Source organism: Lissotriton vulgaris, chromosome 9 (genome assembly GCF_964263255.1).
Source record: "Lissotriton vulgaris chromosome 9, aLisVul1.2, whole genome shotgun sequence".
Classification (NCBI taxonomy): Eukaryota; Metazoa; Chordata; class Amphibia; order Caudata; family Salamandridae; genus Lissotriton; species Lissotriton vulgaris.
The window spans coordinates 933066863-933087265 of record NC_141697.1 but is presented as its reverse complement, the minus strand read 5'-3'; the positions used below and the strand labels follow the sequence as shown (position 1 = coordinate 933087265).

Genomic DNA, 20403 nt, shown 5'->3' with positions numbered 1-20403 from the left:
AGGCCACTTGGGGAGACAGGTGCTTCACAACAGCCACTGCTAAATTGTGGAACACCCTCCCACTGCATATCAAAACCGCCCCCACGCTTCTTAAATTCCGAAAAAGCCTCAAGACATGGCTTTTCTCCTCTGCCTAACCACCCCGTCTAAGTGTAGGGAGTTCTGTGATCACCAGCGCCGAGACACCTGTACAGGTATTTGCGCGCTTTAAAAATAGCAAAAAAAAAATAAAAATAGACAATGCAAAATGAAAGATGTTTCACATTTGGTGCTCATCCAAAAGGCCTTCATCCATCCTCCATTTGACTTCATTGGGTTTTACCATACCTCATAGAACTGGCACATTCAAGCTTCTGGTACACATCAATCAGGGTACACCTCACAGTTGTATCTAGATATCTATGCTCACCTGAATGTCCTTCCTTATGGGGTGACAAAGGAGTGAAGTAATTTCTCAAATGACTTTTCAGAGCCTTCCCCCTGGCACGGAAGCCACTAATAAATTTTGAACAGTACTATCCAATTGATGAATAGTCTATTTGAGCCAATTCACGAAGCCAAATTTAGGTTTCCATACTGGAAAAACATTATTTTCGGTCCTTATCACAGCAGGGATTGTCCGCTAAATGCGGGCAATTACAATTATAGAGTTCTGATTGTAGTTATTTAAGGAAAAATTGGTTCTGCTCACAAATCCACAGTTTATACTTGATGTTACAGTAGACTTTCATCTTAACGAACCATAGTCCTTAAATTCTCTTCCACAATCCAAAGGATGTAATAGAATGGGCTCTGCTCTCTAGACATGAGCAGATGTCTGAAGTTCTTTCTTGAGAACAAAAGAATTCAGAAAGTCTGATCAGTTACGAGTATCATTCTCCAATCCAAGAAAAAGGTCCCCATAATCAAAACAAAGAATTTTGAGATGGGTAGCAGCAACTACCTTGTGTCTAACAAAGGTGGGATATTTGCTGATAAAGACAGTCCCAGCACGTTCCACCAAGAGTATGGCCGATTCACCGGGTCTCCAAGCAGGACTACATTTTTCCAACATCTGCATAGCAGCTACTTGGAAGAATCTCCATATCTTCACTAAGCACTACTTTTGTGGGCACTGTGGCAGACAGTGAAACAACTTTGAAAAACCGGTGGTTGTCCTCTTTTCAATTAAAGGTGATCCATTCTGTTAACCCTTTGCACAGTGTTATGATATTGTTATGTGATACTGCTAATATTCTGATTAAAACATTTGAATTACTGCTGTCAAAAAAGTCACTTACCTTTAACTACATTTCTCCAGCGTTGGTATCTTTCATAGATTCACCTGCAACCATCCCCCTTCCCAAATAGTGGCTCACCTCTTATAAACAAATGCTTATTACACTCATACTGGAAATCCGAGGTGAGCTGGCCTCTGGAGGGGGATAACCTGGGCTGTCATCTCATTTGCTGGATTTCCGATCATTTGTTGTCTGGTGTGACTGGGCTCCTAAAGTGATAATATTGTAAGGCATTCAGGAATGTTATACTGCTATATTGCTTTTGTAAGGTTATCACGGACCTCCACCTCAACAGGAATGTATTCAAGCATGTAAATCTATTAAATATAACTAAGATGAAAATTTGTAGTTACATGTAAGTAACCGAGGGTTTCTTATTATAGCTAGTGGTGCTTTGCATCCAGTGATAGGCTCATCGCTCACTTGTATTGCAATCCTTTTGTTTTTTTGCTAGGAGGATAACAATGATGAAGAACCTCCTGGCGCCATATGAGCAGCGACCCTGGGCACAAACCAACTGGATCCTTGTCCGACTTTGGAGGGTAAACATTCAGATTTTGTGCACCTCTGCCATTTGATTTCCTTGCATGTCGATTATCTGGTAATGGTAGATGTCTTGGATTAAACTTCTGAAAATGAAAACTTGCAATAACAAAATCTCAATTCAGTTCCATAAGGCACAATAGCCACGTTTTGTCAGAATAAGTAAAGCAAGTTAGATGCTAAAAGTCTGGATATAGAATAATTCAAATAATATTTCTGGCAATTCTTTTACTTACTAATTTCCTATGTCAAAAAGGTATGTTGCAATTTTGAGTGAATTTAGACTTTGGAGTAGATGTACTACTTTGAGTGTCCACAAACTCAAAGTGTAAACTTATTATAAAAATGTTAGTTACATGTCTCCATCCCCAGAGTAAAGCAATTGACTTACTCTTGTGTCAATTGGTGATGACCCCTCCCTCCAGCCCCATCGTGACTCTCCCTAAACCCCTTTTATTCCTGCCTAATCCAGTCCAGAGTGAGCCAGCCCCTTTTCCTGCCCACTCCCCTACACATTTACTACTTAAACCTATATCTACATGTGCGGAAACTCTGCAGTCAGGGTGGAGGACTCTAAACACATATAGGTAAAACTAACATTTTGTAGTACTACAAAGCCTGCTACAAATTGCAGTTTGTGAACTAGGCCTTGAGACTTAAATTGCATGATATGACTGAGGACAGTATTAAATATTTTATTTCTTTAATTACTGACACCACTCCTTAAACACTTTTAAACATTAACATATTACACTTACACTCCCAGAGTCACTTGGAATTAAAAGCAATAAAACATCTGCCATCTTCTCAAGGCCTGTCCTTACTTGCCCTACAGATCCCTATTCTTTCTTCATTACTGATAAGGTACTTGAAGTTGAAAATCCTTCCCAGCTAACTCCTATTGAAAATGGTTGAATATCGTTGATCAGGCCTACTTCCTGTAATTTCCTTTTTGGGCTGAACCATATAATTGGTTCCCAATTACCTAGAACAAATTAACAAAATGTTAAGTGTTATATCGGAGTAGGGTAAATGTGTTACAAAATAATTAAATGTCAATTTCGACGTACATTCAAAAATATTTTATGTAGATTACATTTAAGATTTAATACATGGCTAATATTTGAATGAATATGCACAATACATTTCAATAATGTACGCATCTCTCAAATGGAATAATATTGATTTCCCTATACCATAGTATTGAAAATCATAGTTTTATGTGAAACTGGATGCTTGCCAATAGTGACACCCACTTGATTAAAGTGGTAGTTAGTAGACCTTAAATGCCTGGCCAGCCTGTGATTCTAAGGATCTCCTTCAGTTTGGCTTCCGCTTTCCACTGTGACATTCATAGCTCCTTTTGAGAGAGTGTATATTGCACACTGATTTTTTTTTTCTTTAAATCTTTTTATTAGGGTTTTACATTTTCGAAAATCACTTGTGGGACATAAGACAGGTCACAGATCAATCAGCATATACGCAACAATTACTTAACAATTGCAAGCATGGTTCGATAACAACAGATTGGCTTCAGTCTTTTGAGTATGGCAGTTGTATAACAAGTCCCCTGAATCTGCCAGTGGGCTATCTCGTCGCAGGATGCCATGTCTGAGTGTGCCTGATCCCTCGGGTGATATGATAATGGGGTCGGGTGGAACTGCTACCCCTCCATCAGTGTACTACCCTACTTAATGTGTGCAAGCGTCAACTTTTGTGTAAATGCGTCGGACTCCGAACTGCCGACTAGAACTGAACTGGCAACTATGGGAGGGGATACCGGGCGCTTTTTTCCTTGCTAGCGAATTTATAGCGTGTTTAATGACGGAAGGCGTGATTTTGCAGTCCAAGTCTTTTCTATCCGTCTGAAATATTACAGGCATGCTTGACGGGCTCAGAAATTGAGTCCGCTCGCACAGCGTCGTCGGTGCTGTGGCGCGATACACCTCAGCGTAATGGTCGTGGAATATGTGTAAGATGTCAAGTTGGGAGTGTTTGAGATGCCCGTGTGCGTCCATGAGCTCAGTAATGGGATGGGACATTATGTCCTGTTTGATCAACCAGGCTAGTAGTGCGCCCGTTCTGTTGCCCTCCCTGTGCGCTCGAGCCGCATAGGCGCGGAAGTTATACTTGCGCAGGTCCCGCATAGCCTCTGCGTGTATGAGCTTCGCTGCCGAGAGTTGTGCAGGTGTGGCCTTCCCCTGATCCATGTCCCAAAGAGAGATCGCCATCGCTTTCTCCGCCCCGCTCAGTGCCTGGTCTAGTGTGCGTCGCACCCCCACCACCTGCTGAATGCAATGACCCCTGGCACTAACTTTATATGCATCCCACTCTATTGCCCTGGAAGAGCCGAGCCAGCATTTCGTAGGAAGTCTTCCCTTATGTATGCTCCGTGAACGTGGCGAAAGTCTTGATCAGTAAGGCACTCCCAAGGCAGTTTCCATGTTGGGATCGGGGGGCGGGGCGGCCGCCACCGAAGGACCACTATGTGCGCGTCATGATCTGATAGTACGTGCCCCATATGATCCGCGTACCGTAGCTTGGGTAGCAAGTCTGTGGAACACAGGAACCTATCCAGCTTAACTCGCAGGTCATGCGGGTTGGAATGGAAGGAGTATAGCTTATCGTTTGGGTTTAGCGCCCTCCACGCGTCCACCAGGGACCAGTGGCCCAGCCACCCGCGGAAGCATTCTGTTTGTTTGTGTGCTGGCGAGTGAATTGTTGGGGGATGTGATCTGTCTAGGTGCAGGTCCAAAACACAATTGTAATCTCCCCCCAGGAGCCATGGTATCCCTGCGTGACCGGCCAATTCACCAGTAAGGGTATTCCAGTATTGGTCTTGATCTATATTGGGGGCATACACACATCCCACAAGTATTGGCTGATCCTCCAGTAGACCTTTCAAAATAACATACCGCCCCTCTCTGTCTATGAGCCTGGTATGTTCCCTAAAAGTCACCCCGGCCTAATCCATATAAGTGTACCCCTGGCGAATGCGGAGTACCCCGTGGCACATATCACGCCCCGCCATTTTCTGCGCAATCGATCTACTTCCTGCATCGTCAAGTGTGTCTCCTGTAGGAGGGCCACTTGGGCCTGTTGTTGTTTAATATAAGCGTAGACCGAATATCGTTTGTTGGACGTGTGCATACCCCTGACGTTCAACGTGAAGATCTTGTAATCCGTGTTTGACATTTTATGTGTCATGTGCTACCTGTACGGTCTGTATACCCATTTCGGGGTGTGCCCTCTCTCGCCCCGCCCGCCCCCACCTGCCCCCCACCGCCCACCGCCATCAAGAAGTCCGTGCTGTTCACTCTGCCCACCTCCCGCCCGCCCCGGGATAACTGGAAAGAGTAGGGTGTAAAAGGGAATAAAAAACTGCAACTCTGGGATACATTCCCAACATCGGGGACCTACTGCACGAAGCAATACGTCCAAACTGGTTTGCATAGAAACTTTAGTTCGTTATCGTGGGGTTGTGGATGGACATCTCTCCGGCCACCGTCGGCGCGGCCCTGTGGCTAGTGGAAGCTTTAGTGAGTTGTCCTCGGGGAACGCTTCAATCCTTCATCGGCTCGGCTCGGCTGGGTTGGGATATCTCCGACTGTTATGATCGCTGCGATGCAGGCCGGCGGTTCTTCAAGCTATAGATCTCGGTGAGCAGGATAGCTCTGCGGCGCTCACGGTCCGGACTCGGGCCCCATCGTTTCCGCTAGGTGTCCTGCACTTTCGACCGTCCGTTATATCAAGGTGTCAGCTGTCTGGGGAGTCACCATGGGAGGCGTCACGGAGCCCTCGCGAGACACGGGTGCGTTGCTGCCCTCATCCTCTGAGCTGAACAGGTGGAGGCCCTCCATGTCTGGGCCTCTCCCCGCGGAGTCCAGGGCGGCCACCACCTGCAGAGCCTTCTGAAGTTCAGCGATAATTTGTGTTAGGTCCGGAGAGCCCGTTCCAGATGGGCTGGACTGCACCTCCAGCTGTGTCAGGGTGATTTTTCGGGGTCGCAGTCCTACCCTGCGCGCCTCGGGACTGTTTTGTGTGGGTGAGGCATTAGCGCGACGTGGGAGGTGTTCTATCCAAGTGTCCGCCTCTTTCGGGTCCGAAAAGAAGTGTGTGTTCCCGCCGTGGACGACCCTGAGATGGGCCGGGAACAGAAGAGTATATTGTACATTCTGTTGGCGAAGGGTACGTTTAATTGTCTGAAAGGTGGCCCTTTGTCGCTGCACTGCTTGTGAATAGTTTGGAAACAGCATTACCTGTTTGTTTTCCACCTGTAGACGACCATGCGCTCTGGCGACATGGAGAATAGTGTCCTGATTCCGAAAATGTAGTAGCTTCATCAGGAACGCCCTGGGAGAGAGGCCTGGCCTTGGCCTCCGCGCCGATACTCGGTGCGCCCGCTCAATGGAAAAGTGGGGGGTCAGGTCCTCGGCAGGCGTGAATGTTGCGATCCAGTCCGTGATGTACTTGATCAGGTAGGCACCCTCCACTCCCTCCGGTAAGTTCATAACGCGAATGTTGCTCCTACGGGAGCGCCCCTCCAAGTCATCAGTCTTATGCTCTAGAGTCTTCATCCGGGCCCGGAGGTCTTTTAGGGCTTGGTGGTGTTGTCGGACCTGCGGTTCCCTTGTTTGCATTGTCGCTGCACTCTGGTTCACTTTGTCAGTGAGCTTCCTGTGGTCGTCCCGTAAGATATTGAGGTCAGTGGCCAGGGTGTCAAATTTGTGCTCCATTGCCACTCTGGAGTGTTCTATGGCCGCTAAGACTTGGTCCAGTTTTCTAGACATAGCGTCGTCTCAGGTGGGTTCTTCTTGCGATCTCGTCACGGCCGGTGCCTGGGAGGGCGTCTTCTGTGGGCGACCCATGTTGAGGGGATTGACTTCCCGTCGCGCCCCACGGTTGCCGGCGGCTAATGGCGGTCCACCTCGGCCTAGCCGTCAGGAAGACCTTCAGCAGTGACATGTTCGTCCTGTTTCTCGACCACGGGACTGACCGGCTGCGACAAATCCAGACGTGCCCGGCCTGCGCGGGGCCCTTATTCACAATAGGATGGCGATATGCTCCGCAATGGTGTCCTAAGCTCAGCCATCGCGGTGTCGCAGAAGTGGTCGCGATGGTGTCTCGCAGGCCTCAAGCGGAGGTGAACCGGGCACCACCAGCCATCCGGGACCTCTAAATATTCCCACCAGGCTACTCCAGGGGTGCGCTTGCCAGGTGTACTGTCGCTGCGCCTTCCCACAGGCCGCATGCGCTCAGGGCCGCTCTACTGTCACAGCTCTTGGGGTCCCAAGGCACGGCATCAGGCTCTCGCCGTCCGGTGTTACCTTCTGTGAGAAGTTGGCCTGATATATGATGCTCACTAGTTCTAGTGATCACCTTGTATCAGTCCAAACAACCCTTATGGTGATTGGTTGTAAGTCAACCTTATAGACCAGCTATCCTAGTGGTAGCATGGACAAAACAGTCTTAGGCTAAACTCTTTTGGCATGTGAAGCCAGCTGTTTTACCACATATAACCCCTTGAATACCAAGTGAAAGGACACCACACAGGTTGTTATGAAAATAAACCAGTATTTATTAACTAACATACACCTCTGAACTCTTTATGAGGTCAGAGGGCTAAGCACATGACAAACTCTTAGGAAAAATACGTTTAAGTTGCACGATTTACAATGGTGCCCTAGGGGCACGACAAACCATATACTAAGTAAGTGGAATGTGAAAGTCCATAATAGGAATGGAGCTGTCCAGAGGCTGCAGGATCGCTGGGACCACGCTATACTAACTTGAGGTAAGTAATAGGAGGCCCACGGAGCGCGTGTGCAGAGTGTGAACTCACGCGCGAGATGCGTACAACAGTCTATGGACAGTACAGTTTAAGAAAAAGGTGAGTACGGACGTCCCTGACTAGATAGGACAAAAACGACTGTGGAACTGGACACTAGGAGAGTCAAGCTACCCTTGAGCACCGAAATGCTCGCGTTACCTCACCCACAGGCTGCGGGTGCATAGGTACCAAGTCGTGTCGGGTTCCGGTGTTGAAGTCTATGGAGCCTGGAGGAAAAGATGCTGCAGGCGGTCAGGAGGAAGATGTCCGGTGTGATCCAAGGGTGGATCAGTGAAGAGAAGAACCTGAAAGCAGAGGGGACAATGTTCAAAGTCACTAGCCAGTGATTGGAGTGGAACCAGGAGTGGAACCAGATGTCGTCGTCGCGATCAGGTGAAGGGGGACGCTTGTCTCTGCAGCCACATGGACCAGGTGGTGTCTTCGACGACCAGGATGGAGGCACGAGCTGTCCCACGCAGGCTCTCGCTGTCGGCGGTGTCGGTTTCGGATTCGGAGTAAACAGGCCTTTGCAAAGGCAACCCACGCGGTGAGTGGAAACGGCGTCTGGAGTGGACCAGGAGGGTCCGGGGTGCTCCTCTTTTGGAAGGGAGCAAGGGCTAGTCTGGAGCAACCAGACCAGCAGTGAAGATTTCGCAGTTCGTCGTCTAGGAGGTCACTAGCCAGCCCGCAAGTGACCAGACAACGCGTCGAGCAGCAAACAGGCAGAAGGGCCCCATCTCGTGGATGCTGGAGGGCTGATCTTCGGTGCAGGAGCTGCTCGGGGTCGGGGCTTCTCAGTCCCCAAAGCACTTGGACGAGGATGCCTCTGAAGTCGTGCTGGAGCGAAGTGCTGCTTATTTCAAGATGGCCGGTCCCACGTGTCTCGTCGCACCCACGGATCTCAGCTGTGCTGCAGATGTAGGTAGAGGTCGGAGAGGTCTGGGAATCCAGGTCTCGTCGGGCTCTGAAGTCTGGATCCGGGAAGGAAGACGACATAGGAAGCCGCTGGACGCTGATGGTGCCTGCTTGTGCAGGGTGGACACTCCTTGCCCACAAGGGAGATTTCTTCAGTCTTCTGTGGAGCAGAACGTCGAAGTCCAGAGTTTCTTCTTGTAAAGTTGTTCAGGATAATCTAATTTGGAATGGGACCAGCTCCTACCTTTATCCAGCTAAAGGGGGCTGCACTAAGACTAGGTCCCTCCTCTGGGTGGGACCAGGAAGGGGGGTAGTTACACCCCCTATCCTTTGTCCGGTCTTGCGCCAGCTCTGGGGCTGGAGTGCCCCGTGAACTGGTTTAGACCGGAGTATGCACAGGGACACCTTGGGTGCCCCAGGCATGTATCATTCCTTTCAGCCCTGTCCTACCTAATACACAAAATCCTGTCTGGGGTGGTGCTAGCACCTCCCAAGGCAGGAAACCCTTTGTCCAAGCCTCCCTCGCTAGAAGGACTCCCAGCAGCAGGAGGTCAGACTTGTGTCTGTGGTGGCAGCATCCATTTTGTGATGCTGAGGCTCGAGTTAACTTTAACCGTGGTTCACAGTTACATACATGTCGTGTCCCTCTAGACGGGTGGAATGCTACCCCCGTCGCCAGAATAGGCGAGGGGGTAGTATTCCAATTCGTATGAAATTTTACTCGACATGTTTTGATAATGCTATACCAAAGTTAGCAATAACCGCGAGGATTATAATGCACTTAAGAGTATATGGTATAGCGTTATCATGGAAACAGCTAAAGGACTTGGTTCCGAAAGCTGTAGACAGGCTCAGCTCATGCTAGAGCACCATCTCACATAATTCCAAGCACTCTGCCTTCAGGATTGATAAGGCCTGCCATAGGAGTGACTGATAGGAGGATATGTGTCCATCTTAGGGTTAGATATAGGGATACTATATCTAAAGCAAAGGGTGATTACACCACCTTGCCCCAGCTGATTGATCAGCCAGTTGTGTCAGATTTGGATGGCCAGCCAGGGGTGGCATAATACATGCTGCAGCCCCTGGTAGGCCCTGGGTGCACCTACGCCCTGGGTACCTAAGGTACACTGTACAGGGACTGATAAGGTGACTCCGTATCCAATTGGATATGCACCTAAGGTACATGGTTGTCAATTTTAGAGAGAGCACAGCTAGGCTGTGGGTCTGATTAGCAGGCCCACAGCCAGGGAAGTCGTAAACCAGTGAAGCAAAAAGCAACTATCGGGGGTGACCATAGGATGGCAGACCCTACTCTCCTACACCTACGCCCTGCACTGACTCTGCGGATGATTCACCGCTCCCCCGCAACCAGTTGTGTCATCCGCTGGCTCTGCGCCACTCTCTCGGCCCCCGCTGTCTGCGTGGCAAGTCAGGCCTGGGCGCCCCCACGCCTCTCGGCAACACCGCAGACGTTCCCCATAATCCACTCCCCACAGCACGGTGTCCCCTGGAGGCCCAGTTGTTTATGTCCCCGCCAGGGCCCCGTAGAGACACGGAGGGCAGTCTCTGTTCCTGGCACGGCGAGGCCCCCACCCTGCGGCCTGCCGAGTGCGTCCACCCCGGCTCCAGTCGTCAGCCGGGTCGTGTGGTGTGTGTTAAGGTCTGTTGCTCCAGTTTTGGAACTTTCATAGATTCCCATGCTTTGTATCATTCCCCGTCGTCGGAATGGGAGCCTCGGTAGTATCACAACTATAGAAACAAAAGAGAAAAATTCTTTGTGTAGGACCAATCAGAGCAGCCTCACCCCATAGAACCTTCCTGAGAGAGCTCAGAGCCTCAGATTTTTATACCGCACGTTGTGCTAGGGAGTGTCCACTGAGCTCTGGTCAGTTTTCTCATTCTTACTAGTTATTTCTTCAACTTTTCAACTTTTCTGCTTCAATCAAGAGATGTCTGACAAGGAGAAGAAGGCCTTATTCAGGTCCTGTGCGTCATGTGGTAAAAAACGACTTTTTGTACAAGATAAGCATGAAAGCTGTATCTATTGCTTATACCCAGACCACAAGGCCACTGACTGCAAGATTTGTAGAACCTTCTCTACAAAAACACTTCGGGACAGAGAGGGCCGGCTTTTGACCTGGCTTCAGAAAATGAAGACTCGGAAGGAGGTGCTCTCATCAGATGAGAGGATTCAACATCTATGGCTTCCTCTCACAGATCCAAGAAGAGGGGTAGGTCTCCTCCTTCTTCTTCTTTAGCCGAGCCCCCTATCAAGGCCCCTGATAAGATCTCTGACAGGTCTGAGAGGGCTAGTACCATTAAATCTCCTCACGGAAGTGAAAAGGAGAGTCAGAGACAGGCTTCTGGATTGGTTACAGCCACTAAGGACAAAAAGGAGGTTTCTATCACTTCTCCTCCGTCCAAAAAGGAAAAGACTGGTGAAAAATACTCTACAGTCATTCCAGGGACCGTGCCTGGCAGAAAACAGCGTCCGTCGACGAGAAAAACATCAGGTACGTCGACGACGATTGCTTCTATGGAGATTTCCGCTGTTTCCTTGGCTCCGTCCACGGGATCGTCGTCGGTGGCGGTTTCGACGTCGACGAGTTCGTCGTCGTTTAAGGCACCAGGTTCGTCGACGATGACTTCTTCCTCGTCGACGATGATGATGATCTCCGGGAAGGTGCTGTCAACGGTTTCGTCGTCGACGAAGACTACGTCGACAACAACGATGACTTCACGACGACGACACCGATGGTGATGACGACGAGTTCTTCGACGAGACCGTCGACGATAATACCGTCGACGACGTCCAAGACTCCGTCGACGAGGTCCACTGTGCCGTCGACGATTCCATCGACTATACCGTCGACGACTACCGCACCGTCGACGAGGCCGTCGACGGGTCAAAAAATGCAATTTCCTATGCAGAAGCTGAAACTTACACCTGAAATGACGTCTCCAAGACGGGTTTTGTCGCTCCCACCGTCAATGCTTCTGGATGATGAGTCGGATGAGGAGGAGGTTGGTGGAGGCCATTATGGGGATGCCTATAGTCCCTCATGTAGGAGAGTAGGGTCTGCAATCCTATGGTCACCCCCGATTTTTGCTTTTTGCTTTACTGGTTTACGACTTTCCCTGGCTGTGGGCCTGCTAATCAGACCCACAGCCTAGCTGTACTCTCTCTAAATTGACAACCATGTACCTTAGGTGCATTTACCAATTGGTACTGGGCCACCTTATCAGTCCCTGTACAGCATACCTTAGGTATCCAGGGCATAGGTGTACCCAGGGCCTACCAGGGGCTGAAGCATGTATTATGCCACCCCTGGCTGGCCATCTAAACAGACACAACTGGCTGCACGACAGCTGAGGCAAGGTGGTGTAATCACCATTTGCTTTAGATATAGTTCCCTCTATCTAAACCTAAAATGGACACATATATTCCTATCAGTCACTCCTATGGAAGGCCTTATCAATCCTGAAGGCAGAGTGCTTGGAATTATGTGAGATTGTGCTCTGGCATGAGCTGAGCCCGTTTGCAGCTTGCGGAACCAAGTCCTAATAGCTGTTCCATGATAACGCTATACCATATACTCTTAAGTGCATTATAATCCTTGCGGTTAAATGCTAACTTTGGTATAGCATTATCAAAACATGTCGAGTAAGGTGTCGTACGAATTGGAATCCTACCCCCTCGCCAATTCTGGCGACGGGGGTAGCATTCCACCCTTCTAGAGGGACACGACATGTATGTAACTGTGAGCCCCGGTTAAAGTTAACTCGAGCCTCAGCATCACAAAATGGATGCTGCCACCACAGACACAAGTCTGACCTCCTGCTGCTGGGAGTCCTTCCAGCGAGGGAGGCTTGGACAAAGGGTTTCTTGCCTTGGGAGGTGCTAGCACCACCCCAGACAGGATTTTGTGTATTAGGTAGGACAGGGCTGAAAGGAATGAGACATGCCTGGGGCACACAAGGTGTCCCTGTGCATACACCGGTCTAAACCAGTTCCTGGGGCACTCCAGCCCCAGAGCTGGCGCAAGACCGGACAAAGGAAAGGGGGTGTAACCACCCCCCTTCCTGGTCCCACCCAGAGGAGGGACCTAGTCGTAGTGCAGCCCCCTTTAGCCGAATAAAGGTAGGATCTGGTCCCATTCCAAACTAGATTATCCTGATCAACTTTACAAGAAGAAACTCTGGACTTCGACGTTCTGCTCCACAGAAGACTGAAGAAAATCTCCCTTGTGGGCAAGGAGTGTCCACCCTGCACAAGCAGGCACCATCAGCGTACAGCGGTTTCCCTTTGTCATCTTCCTGCAAGGATCCAGACTTCAGAGCCTGACGAGACCCGGACTCCCAGACCTCTCCGACCTCTACCCACATCTGCAGCACAGCTGAGACCCGTGGGTGCGACTAGACACGTGGGACCGGCCATCTTGAAAGAAGCAGCGCTTTGCTCCAGTACGACTTCAGAGGCATCCTCGTCCAAGTGCTTTGGGGACTGAGAAGCCCCGACCCCGAGCAGCTCCTGCATCGAAGACCAGCCCTCCAGCATCCACGAGATCTGCGTGGGGCCCTTTTGCTTGTTTGCTGCTCTACACGTTGTCTGGTCACTTGCTGGCTGGCTAGTGACCTCCTAGACGACGAACTCCGACAACTTCACTGCTGGTCTGGTTGCTCCAGACTGGCCCTTGCTCCCTTCCAAAAGAGGAGCACCCCGGACCCTCCTGGTCCACTCCAGACGCCGTTTCCACTCACTGCGTGGTTTTCCTTTGCCAAGGCCTGTTGAACCCGAATCCGGAGACGACACCGCCGACAGCGAGAGCCTGCGTGGACAGCTCGTGCCTCCATCTTGGTCGCCGAAGACACCACCTGGTCCACATGGCTGCAGAGACAAGCGTCCACCTTCACCTGATCGTGACGACGACATCTGGTTCCACTCCTGGTTCCACTCCAGTCACTGGCTAGTGACTTTGAACATTGTCCCCTCTGCTTTCAGGTTCTTCTCTTCACTGATCCACCCTTGGATCACACCGGACATCTTCCTCCTGACCGCCTGCAGCATCTTTTCCTCCAGGCTCCATAGACTTCAACGCCGGAACCCGACACGACTTGGCACCTATGCACCCGCAGCCTGTGGGTGAGGTAACACGAGCATTTCGGTGCTCAAGGGTAGCTTGACTCTCCTAGTGTCCAGTTCCACAGTCATTTTGGTCCTATCTAGTCAGGGATGTCCGTACTCACCTGTTTCTTAAAACTGTACTGTCCATAGACGTTTGTACGCATCTCGCGTGTGAGTTCACGCTCTGCACACGCGTTCCGTGGGCCTCCTAGTACTTACCTCAAGTTAGTATAGCGTGGTCCCAGCGATCCTACAGCCTCTGGACAGCTCCATTCCTTTGATTGACTTCCACATTCCACTTAGTATATGGTTTGTTGTGCCCCTAGGGCACCATTGTAAATCGTGCAACTTAAACGTATTTTTCCTAAGAGTTTGTTATGTGCTTAGCCCTCTGACCTCATAAAGAGTTCAGAGGTGTATGTTAGTTAATAAATACTTGTTTATTTTCATAACAACCTGTGTGGTGTCCTTTCACTTGGTATTCAAGGGGTTATATGTGGTAAAACGGCGGGCTTCACATGCCAAAAGAGTTTAGCCTAAGACTGCTTTGTCCATGCTACCATTAGGATAGCTGGTCTATAAGGTTGACTTACAACCAATCACCATAAGGGTTGTTTGGACTGATACAAGGTGATCACTTGAACTAGTGAGCATCATGTATCAGGCCAACTTCTCACATTGGTGTGCAGCGGTTGGGATTTGAGCTTGCTGTTTTTTTTACCAGATATAGCCTTGAGATATCATTGTGAAAGATCACATAAGGTACCATAGGTACATATAACAAGCTTAGAAATACTCTGAGTTCTACTGAACCAGCTGTTGTAGTAGAAAGGGAGTAGCACACCCTGACTACAACTTGTAGCAAGGGATCAGTAGGTAACCCATAGTGTAGGTAAGTGCACCACTTACACCTCACTAGAAAAGCATGTCTACCACAGGAGAGAACTCAGTGGCTCCCCTTGTGGCAGTTGACCCTCCACAGGTCATGTCAAGATATGCAGCCCTTAGCTTCCAGGAGATGAGACAATTGTTTACCTCCAGGAAACTAAAACAAGGTTCTAACCCTACAATTAACTTCCTGATAGGTCTCTTAGAGACATTTGATGCCAGAAGGGCTTCTAATCCAGGCCCATCTGATCCTACAGAGGAAGACTTACCCCCACTAGAGGAGGACTCCAATTTCCCTGAAACTGATGAAGTGGAGGGAGATGGAGACTCATCTGATGGTGAGGTAAACCATGGTCAGGGAGGAGTCAGCAGACTTACCAGGGCCAACTTAAGCATACATGAGAATGGAACTGGGGGACCCCCAGGCCCATCCTCAGGCAGGCTTAACCTTGGGAATAGACGAGTTAGGTCTCTCTCCAGAGGCTCTAACAGATCTATTCACACCCATGTCTCTCAGGCATCTTCTCAGAGAGGGATGACATCCCCTCAGAGAAGAGAGCATGAAGCTAAGATGAGGGAAGTCAATCTGAGGATTGAGAGGGAAGAACTTGCCCTTGCCAAAGAAAGACTTGCCTTTGCCAGAGAGCAGAAATTGAGTGGGACAGACCCCACTGGTGGCAGCATTATCCCTAGAGATAAGGACAGGAGTTTTGATACTAGACGCCTGAGTAAAATAGTGCCCCCCTTTAAGCAAGGGGATGACATCCACAAATGGATGACTGCTTTGGAGAGGGCCTGCACTGTCCAGTGCATCCCCCAAAGTCAGTGGGCAGCTATACTGTGGCTCTCCTTTGAAGGTAAAGGTAGAGATAAGCTCCACACTACTAGAGCTGAGGATGCTAACAATTACCAAGTCCTGAAGAATACACTGATTGATGGGTTTGGCTTAACAACTGAGCAGTACAGGTTGCTGTTCAGAGACACCCAGAAAATTCAGTCTCAGGATTGGGCTGACTTTGTTGATTGTGCCACTAAGGCTTTTGAAGGCTGGTTACTGGGACGTAAAGTTACTGATTACACAGGATTGTATAATCTAATTATGAGAGAACAAATCTTAAGTAATTGTCAAAATCAGTTGTTGCATCAGCACCTTATTGACTCAGATCTGACCTCTCCCCAAGAATTGGGAAAGAAGGCAGACAGATGGGTCAGGACAAGGGTCAAGCAGCAGAACCTGAACCAGGGTGGTGGCCAGAAGAAAGCAGACCAGAAGGGTAATGAGAATAAGCAAAATGACCAGAAGTCTTTAACAGGGCCCCAACAATCTAAGGAGAGTGTGTGAGAAGGTGGCCTGATATGCAGTGGTCACTATTCTAGTGAACACTATGTATCAGTCCAGCAACCCTTATTGATGATTGGTTGTAAGTCAACCTTATAGACCAGCTATCCTAGTAGCGTGGATACGAGCAGTCTAAGGCTAAAGACTCGAGAGGGCGTGTTAAGCCAGCTGTTATACCACATATACCCCTTGAACACCAAGTGAAAGGACACCACACAAGTGTTATGAAAATAAACAGTTATTTATTAAAGATCACAACAGCCCTGTACTCTTTATGAGAACAGGGTACTAAGCACAAACCAAAACTCTTACAAAAATACTTAAGTTAGCACAGTATATACAAATGCCCGAGGGGCACGGAAAACCATATACTAGAAAAGTGGAATGCGAAATTACTAGCAGGTAAGTACAGTACTAATAGCCTTTGGAATCGCTAGGACTTGACTATAGAATCGTTAGATTACTTTTAGGAGGCCTAGGGGACTCGGGTGCAGTGTGTGCACTCTCACGCGAGATGCGGGACAAAGTCTATGGTAGCTAGGAATTGCAAAGTTAGTGTTCTCGGGCGAACCCGACCTGGTAGGGAGAAAACGAAAGTAGATTCTGACCCTTGGATAGTGAGGCTATGCTGGGGCACCGAAATGCCGAAGTTACCTAGCCCAGGGGCTGCAGCTGCATAGGACTCAAAAGACGTCGGGAATCCTCGTTGACGGACCAGGAGCCTGGAAGAAAGAAGTTGCTGGCAGGCGACCAGTGAAGAAAGTTCGGTGGATCCAAGCCTGGATCGATGGAAGATGACACCTGAAAGCAGAGGGGACCAAGTTCGAGACTACTAGCCAGTAGTCAGTGGGCACCAGGAGGGCACCGGATGGTAGCCACCTCGACAAGGCGTGTGGGTGACGCTGTGCTCAGAGATCACACGGACCAGGAGGTGTTGTCGGCGTCCAGGAAGGAGGATCGAGCTGTCCCACGAAGATAGAAGCTGTCGGCGTCGCTGGACCCAGGATTGGGCAACAAAGCCTTGGCAAATTCAAGCCCACGCGGTGGACCTAAAATGGCGTCTGGAGTGGACCAGGAGGGTCCGGGGTGCCTCTCTTTAAGAAGGAAGCAAGGGCCAGTCTGGAGCAACCAGACCAGCAGCAGTGATGTCGTCGGGCGTCGTTCAGAAGGCCACAAGCCAGCCGGCTAGTAGCCAAACAACGCGGTGCACAGCAAACAGCAGAAGGGCCCCACGCAGATCGTGGAGATGCAGGGAGGCTGACCTTGGGTGCTGGAGCTGCGCAGGGTCGGGGCTTCTCGGACCCCAAAGCACTCACTCGTGGAGGACACGGTGGGCTTGCAGTAAAGATGTCGTGCAGTCTTGGCGATCGTCGGTCCCTCGAGGTCTCGTCGCACTCACGGTTCTCAGCTTTGCTGTAGAGGTGAGTAGAGGTCAGAGGTGCCAGGGAAGCCGGGTCTCGTCGAGCTGGGTCGTCGGATTCGTGATGAAGGACTTGCAGCAGACCGCAGTGTTCTTTAGGATGGTGCCCGCTTGATGCAGGGTGACTACTCCTTAGCCACAAGGGAGAATCTTGAGGAAGAAATCTTGAAGTCCTTTCGCAGAAAGTCGTGTCTTGATTCCAAAGATGATCTAATTTGAACAGGGGGCCCGCTCCCATCTTTATACTAAAAAAGGGGGCTGACCCGGTGACTAGGTCCTGCCTATGGGTGGGACTAGGTGGGGGGTGGTTACACCCCTCAGCCATGCCGGACTTCCCCAGGCCAGGGGCTGGTGTGCCCCTGGAACTGGTTCAGACCGGCCTATGCGTAGTGAGCACCGGGGTGCCACTCAGCAGTCACCTTCCTGAAAAGCCCTGCCTACCCAGGATACACAAAACCATGTCTGGGACGGTGCTAGCACCGCCCCTGACAGGAAACCCTTTGTCCAGGCTCCCCTCGCTGGGAGGACTCCCAGCTGTAGGGGGTCAGACTCGTGTCTGTGGTGGCAGCATCCATTTTGTGGAGCTGAGGCTTCGTTTAACTTTAACCGGGGTTCACAGTTACATACATGTCGTGTCCCTCTAGAAGGGTGGAATGCTAACCCCGTCGCCAGAATTGGCGAGGGGTTAGTATTCCAATTCGTATGACACCTTACTCGACATGTTTTGATAACGCAATACCAAGGTTAGCATTTAACCGCGAGGATTATAATGCACTTAAGAGTATATGGTATGCGATATCATGGAACAGCTATTAGGACTTGGTTCCGCAAGCTGCAGACAGGCTCAGCTCATGCCAGAGCACCATCTCACACGATTCCAAGCACTCTGCCTTCAGGATTGTCAAGGCCTGCCATAGGAGTGACTGATAGAAATCGGTGTGTCCATTTTAGGGTTAGGTATAGGTATACTACACCTACAGCAAAGCGTGTTTACACGACTTTGCCCCACCTGTCATGCAGCCAGTTGTGTCAAATTTAAGAGGCCAGCCAGGGGTGGCATAATACATGCTGCAGCCCCTGGCAGCCCTGGGTACACCTATGCCCTGAGTTACAGGGTCTGATAAGGTGGCCCAGTACCAATTGGTAAATGCACCTAGGGTACATGTCGTAATTTAGAAAGAGAACAGCCAGGCTGTGGGTCTGATTGGCAGGCCCACAGCCAGAGAAAGTCGTAAACCAGTGAAACAAAAGCAAAAAATCTGGGTGATCATAGGATTGCAGACCCTACTCTCCTACAGAGTGGGTCCCAGAATTCCCAAAAGAAGAAGAATAATGGTCAGAAGAAACCATGGTGCCAATACTGTGAAAGTAATACTCACTGGTTTAGCGAGTGCACCAAGAAAGGCCCAGCTCCTACCACTACTGCCCCTAAGGCACCTGCAACCCTAGTTCAGTTAGCAGTGGTAGTGTTCCTCAAAAGGCTATAGTGGGGTTAACCTTGGTTTCTGAGGCAGGCTCTGACCTAGTCAGAGTACCTACCCAGACAGTTCTTGTTTGTACTGGGGACATGGATTTGACCCCTACAATAAGTCCCAGTACTCTGGGCAAGTACAGGCAAACGCCTTTAATCCAATGGAAAGATGGCTCAGGCCTACAGGGACACATGTGCCAGTGTCACTATGGTGACACCAGCATTTGTGGACCCTGGACAGGTAATACTAGGTTCAGACTACCTAGTGACCAATGCTAGCAATGTCACTACCAACCATAGTATGGCATTTGTTAATTTCTCCTGGGGAGGGGTAAATGGCCTCAAAAGGGTTGTTGTTAGTTCAGACCTCCCAGTGGACTGTCTTTTGGTCAATGATTTGGAATCCTCCTTATGGTCAGATGTGGATTATAGGACTCATGTGGAAATGTTAGGTTTGTCAGCACATGTCCTTGCTGTGACTAGGTCACAGGCCAAAAAATGCCCAGCTGAACTAGTGCTGGATCCTGGAACAATGGACCAGACACTTCCCAAGAGAAAGAGCAGTAGGGTTAAGGCAGAGCCTTCCCCCCTGCCTCAAGGTGAGGATCAGCTCTCTCAGGAGGCTGACCCAAAGACCCCAGAAGGAACTGTCCTAGAAGAGCTTGAACCTGAACAGGTTGAGTTTCTTGGGACAGGGGGACCTTCCAGGGCAGACTTGAGGCAGGCTCAATTAGACTGTTCATCTCTTGAACCCCTCAGACAGCAGGCTGCTGCTGAGGCTGCAGGGAATGCCACAGGTGCCCACAAGGTATACTGGGATGATGGACTCCTTTACTCTGAGGCAAGAGACCCCAAGCCTGGTACTACCAGGAGGCTGGTTATCCCCTTGTCACTGAGAGGTTTCCTTCTCACCTTGGCCCATGAAATTACTCTTGCAGGTCACTTAGGCCAGAACAAGACTTGGGACAGGCTTGTCCCACACTTTCACTGGCCTCATATGTCTGAAGACACCAAAGAGTTTTGTCGCTCATGTGTCACCTGCCAAGCCAGTGGCAAATCAGGTGGCACCACAAAGGCCCCCCTTATACCACTACCTGTGGTGGGGGTACCCTTTGAAAGAGTGGGGATTGACCTTGTTGGACCAATGGACCCCCCAACAGCATCTGGGCACAGGTTTATACTGGGGGTAGTGGATCATGCCACCAGGTATCCATAAGCTATTCCCCTTAGGACCACTACAGCTCCTGTTGTGGCCAGGGCCCTGCTTGGAGTATTCTCCAGAGTGGGGTTTCCTAAGGAGGTTGTCTCTGACAGAGGTGCAAACTTTATGTCAGGATACTTGACTGCAATGTGGAAGGAGTGTTGTGCCAATTACAAATTCATCACCCACAGTGCAATGGGCTTGTGGAGAGATTCAACAAGACACTCAAAGGGCTGATAAAAGGGTTACCAGAAAAGCTTAGGCGAAGATGGGACATCCTTTTACCCTGCCTTTTGTTTGCTTACAGAGAGGTCCCACAGAAGGGGGTTGGCTACAGCCCTTTTTAACTTCTATTTGGGCATCCTGTAAGAGGACCCCTTTGTCTTGT

The 20403-nt window shown here is 49.8% G+C and overlaps 1 protein-coding gene across 1 annotated transcript in view; it reads left to right on the top strand.

The window, feature by feature from the left end:
* Positions 1-20403, top strand: part of RNF123 (ring finger protein 123) — a 2099603-nt gene that overhangs the window by 1203985 nt on the left and 875215 nt on the right. The window contains exon 30 of the mRNA XM_086938772.1: positions 1735-1822. Coding sequence (XP_086794898.1) covers positions 1735-1822 — 88 coding nt within the window. The remainder of the gene's footprint in view (positions 1-1734; positions 1823-20403) is intronic.